A 2,216-nucleotide genomic window follows, 5' to 3' on the forward strand; every position below is an offset into this window, starting at 1 on the left:
TTATTACCCTTGGCTTTCAAACAGTCATCACCACACAGGGATGTGTGGAGCTGGGTCTTATTACCCTTGGCTTTCAAACAGTTATCACCACACAGGGATGTGTGGAGCTGGGTCTTGCCGCCCTTGGCCTTCTTGGCTCTATATGTGGAACACACACAGCAAAGAAAGAAAGCCAAATCCAGGGTCACCAAGAACTTTTTTTCTGGAGTTTAAGGTCATAGGATGCTAACCCCTCTATTTATACGCCACTGGGAAGTGCAGGTGTTTAAGAAGTTTGCATTTTCTTGGAATTCAGCCACGTTTCTTGTGTAGGATTTGTCTTGCGTTGGAAACCAAGGGATAAAGGGTTTAAAGATAGGACCCAAACAAATGGAGGGAGAAAGAGCCATAAGCAAGGGGTGCGACTCACTGGCCCTATTCAATAGTGACGAGAAAACTATTAGAATATGAGTCAGTTGGCAGTTTGGCCAGGAAACTAGTTTGTGACCTCAGGTAAGCTGGCTCACAATAGATGGTTTATCGCACCAACAACAGCTCTGGGTGCTCCTTGTATGTGCGTGGGTGTTCTCTGTGAGTAGCCTGATCAATGGTTTTTAACCTCTGACACCTTTCATATTAGTACATGGAAAACCCAAGGCACAGAGAGCTTAAATACCATTCCAAAGTCACATAGCCCCTAAAAGTAGCATCAGGAGGCTTAAACTCAGCCCCTGGATTCCACATCATAGGTTTTGTGAGCTGGGGCTTTGTGGAGAGGATTGTACTAACCTTGGCTTTTCCCCTTCCTCATAGTGAGCCTCAGGGGATGTGCTATGTTGAAACGGCTAACCTGGATGGAGAGACGAACCTTAAAATACGACAGGTAAAGTTACTTCGTGACTCACGTTGTTACAGGAGGTCAGGCTGCAAATATATGATACAAATATTCCCCACGCACTTTGTGGAGAAAACGTTGTTCGGCTGTGAACCTTACATGGTAAACCCTCGTGGAAGCTCTAGAAGTCTGTGCCTCAGATTAGGAGGGAAGGAAACTCAGAAAAGTGAGGTTCTTCAGCTCAGTGGGTCATGACTCATTTAAATCTTCCTAAGCTCTGCCCACTCCGTTCAGGTTAGGGGCACCCTCTTTCTCGTTTCTGAACCCTGAACTCTTCCTACTACTCTTCCTGTAAGCTGCTGGGGTTCACCTGTGAAAATGTTTCACTAACGTCCTGACCATCCCTCCCCGCAAACCCTATAAACCATGCAAAACAAAGGGTTCAAGTCTTTGTGTTCATTTTAAGGACACTCAGGATACTGGCCAGGCTCACAGGGATCTGCATATCTGAAAAGCTACAACATATCTGAAAGATGTTTAAAAACATTTCGATGTCACAGTTGGGAGGCTGGTAGGGGTGTCCAGGCCAGACCTGGGCTCTCTGACTGAAAAGGGTGCTGAAAAATACAGAGTAACACGCAAGTGAAGTTTAGCTATAGATTCTCTAGTAGTGAATATCTCTGGATGGGCCACCACCTGTACAGTGCCCTTGGTCGAGTTAGCCCTGCTTGGGCTGCGAAACCATTGTTCCTGGTCGAGTTAGCCCTGCTTGGGCTGCGAAACCATTGTTCCAAAGCCAGAAGAGGAAGTTGCTTGGAAGGAAAAGACATCCTAGGAGAAGCTGATAGAACCAAGCCTTGTGGTACAGGGAGGAATTGGGGGAGGAGAAAAACATGGTCAAATATACCAAATAAAATTTTGTTTTTCAGGAAAATAAAGGACCTTATGTCACAGAAATAAATTCAGCACAAAATAGATATAAATTAAAAAAACATTCTTAGCACATGTTGTATTGAAATATTAAAAAAAGTCTTTTGTGAATAAGAATATTAAACATTTAAGTGAATTTTGTGAATAAAAAGTACTAAGTACTTAAGACCCTTGAGGGATTTTTCTTTTTATGTGTTTTTTTTTTCCTGCTTCCTAAAACTGAATTTAATAATTCTGTCCTTGTATCTTTCTTTTTTCTATGGTATAAATTTTATTCTGCTTGAAGAAGCATTGATGAAGTTTGTCAAACTATTTTGATAGGAAATTTCAGACTAAAGTGCTGAAAGTTTTAAGTGTAGCAAGCAGTGTATGCTATAGAATATTATATATCATAGAATATTAAAGGACCCTCTGACTGTCTGAGCAGCAGTGGTATATACTATAGAATATTATATATTATAGAATATTAAAG

The 2,216-nt window shown here is 41.7% G+C and overlaps 1 protein-coding gene across 1 annotated transcript in view; it reads left to right on the top strand.

The window, feature by feature from the left end:
* The window catches only part of Atp8a2 (ATPase phospholipid transporting 8A2), a 568,947-nt gene that overhangs the window by 136,703 nt on the left and 430,028 nt on the right, over positions 1 to 2,216 (top strand). The window contains exon 8 of the mRNA XM_026783162.1: positions 793 to 862. Within this exon, the coding sequence (XP_026638963.1) occupies positions 793 to 862 (70 nt within the window). The remainder of the gene's footprint in view (positions 1 to 792; positions 863 to 2,216) is intronic.

The sequence above is a fragment of the Microtus ochrogaster genome, chromosome 17, assembly GCF_000317375.1.
Source record: "Microtus ochrogaster isolate Prairie Vole_2 chromosome 17, MicOch1.0, whole genome shotgun sequence".
NCBI classification, from domain to species: Eukaryota; Metazoa; Chordata; class Mammalia; order Rodentia; family Cricetidae; genus Microtus; species Microtus ochrogaster.